Raw genomic sequence first — 1,956 nt, forward strand, 5'->3', positions numbered from 1 at the left:
TATGATTTATCAACATCATATATTTGTTCTATCGAAGATGTCTCAGTTAGATCGTTTATCCTTTGTAGTGAAGGTTTAACCAACATAAATACACCATGAAGGATTATCCATACTCGGATTTGACCCAGCCGTATAAATTGTTACCTAAAAGAAAAAAATATATAAATACTAGCTGACCCGGCAATGCTTTGCTATTGCTAGATTTCAGTACATTTATATGTGTTTAGGAATATGTGAAGACTTTAATATGAATTATATCAGATATTTAATTTGATTAATTTTTACAGTAAATTTTATATATAAGTGTGGAATATATTCGTTTTGTTATGTAGAAGATTTTTATTATTTTTTTCAATTACCTATATCAATTTAGCTGACCCGGCAATGCTTCGCTATTGCAAGATTTCTCAGATGTATGTAAATTGTGTATGTACATTTTGTAGGTATAACTATGGATGGAACAAAAGATGAATTATGCCAGTATTTTGATAATTATTCAAAGACTTAAAAAATTTCTTTATAAACAACGTTATCAACTTTTTCTGGATCAGGGGCAAAAATATACAAATTAAATTTGGATGTCACACGTGACAGGGCGACGTATAGTTGACCGTGAGAAAAACATTGAACGCTTAGGTCAATTCCAGCAACGTTAAGTGTTTGTCCCTGTGCCTTATTTATAGTCATTGCAAATGCTAATTTAACGGGGAATTGAATACGTTTAAACTTAAAAGGTAAATCTGAGGGTATAATTGGTATTCTTGGTATTAAAACAGTTTTTCCATTACCACAGCCTGTTAATATTATGCACTCGAGTAATGAACTTCTCAATTTTTTGATTTGTAGTTTTGTACCGTTGCAAAGTGTGGGTGGGCTCAAATTTCTCATTAAAATAATAGGTGCCCCTATTTTTAAAATCAGTTTATGTGGTGGGACTCCAGGAGGTGTTAAAGAGTTAAGAAATTCAGTTGGGAAATGGACTGCATCCTCTTTTTCTAAAACTGTATCAACTGAATAGTACATTTGTGATTGAGCGTCAAACCTAGATAAAATCAAATCATTTATTTTGTCGACTTGCTCATTTGTTGGTGACAAAATAGCCCTTTCTTGAAACCATTTCAATGATTTAGAAGATATATTTTGAATGTTCGGGTACACGTTTTGAATCAATATTGTTATAGTGGGTACTGAATTACAGAAACTTTTAATATTTATTTTATCATTCGTTACTTGAAATTCTCCTTTGCCTATTAAAAGTAAATCTTTGACAAAATTTATATTATCTTGATCTGTACATAGCACTCTCATATTAGTTTTAAGTTCTAATATTTTTATATAAGGCTATAAGTAGGATCTTTTCAATGACGCGTTGACTTCATCAGCTCTTGTCCCTCTTGTAACCACAGGCAAGATCTGACGGAAGTCTCCAGAGAACAACACTGTGCAGCCACCCATAGGACTATTATTATGACGCAAGTCTCGCATCGTTCTATCTAAAGCTTCAACTGAAGTTTTTTGGGACATTGACGCTTCGTCCCAAATAATTAGACAACAGTCCTGCATCAATTTACCATTATCGATATTTGTATTATTATTTATATTATATTTATATTTATATTTTTATCTGCTAGAGGGCGCCACCGATGTAACTCAGTTTTTGTCTCTAAATCTATAACTCACAGGAGTTAGGTCCATAATTTATGCTATAAACCCACTCCCCGACATTCTCTTTAATTTAAAAAAAATTGCACGACGATTGAATAAGTAGTTTCGGAGATTAGCCCGGACAAAAAAAAGCGACTTAATTTTATAAAGTAGTAGTATAGATATAGATATATGAATATAATATTTACACTTACAATCTTGATAATATGTCAACCATGATTTCTCTTTCTCTGTGTCATAATCTAGTGTTTTTTCATTATTTGCTTTAGCATAACGTTTATCTGCTTGCAT

The 1,956-nt window shown here is 31.7% G+C and overlaps 1 protein-coding gene across 1 annotated transcript; it reads right to left on the minus strand.

Moving 5' to 3' along the window:
• Positions 1-504: 504 nt before the first annotated feature.
• Positions 505-1,956, minus strand: LOC126548840 (ATP-dependent DNA helicase PIF6-like). Its single transcript, XM_050210737.1, has 2 exons — positions 1,860-1,956; positions 505-1,247 (listed from the first exon to the last, which is right to left on the minus strand). Exons 1-2 carry the CDS (start codon positions 1,954-1,956, stop codon positions 505-507), a joined length of 840 nt encoding a protein of 279 aa, XP_050066694.1.

This window comes from Aphis gossypii, chromosome 1, assembly GCF_020184175.1.
Source record: "Aphis gossypii isolate Hap1 chromosome 1, ASM2018417v2, whole genome shotgun sequence".
NCBI classification, from domain to species: Eukaryota; Metazoa; Arthropoda; class Insecta; order Hemiptera; family Aphididae; genus Aphis; species Aphis gossypii.

Excerpts from the sequence above, each read along its gene's own strand:
- LOC126548840 (XM_050210737.1), bottom strand. The coding sequence starts at position 1,956 with ATGCAAGCAGATAAACGTTATGCTAAAGCAAATAATGAAAAAACACTA. Across the intron at positions 1,248-1,859 it reads GTTGACATATTATCAAGATT|GCAAAGGAGAATTTCAAGTA; the intron begins GTAAGTGTAAAT and ends TACTTTTAATAG.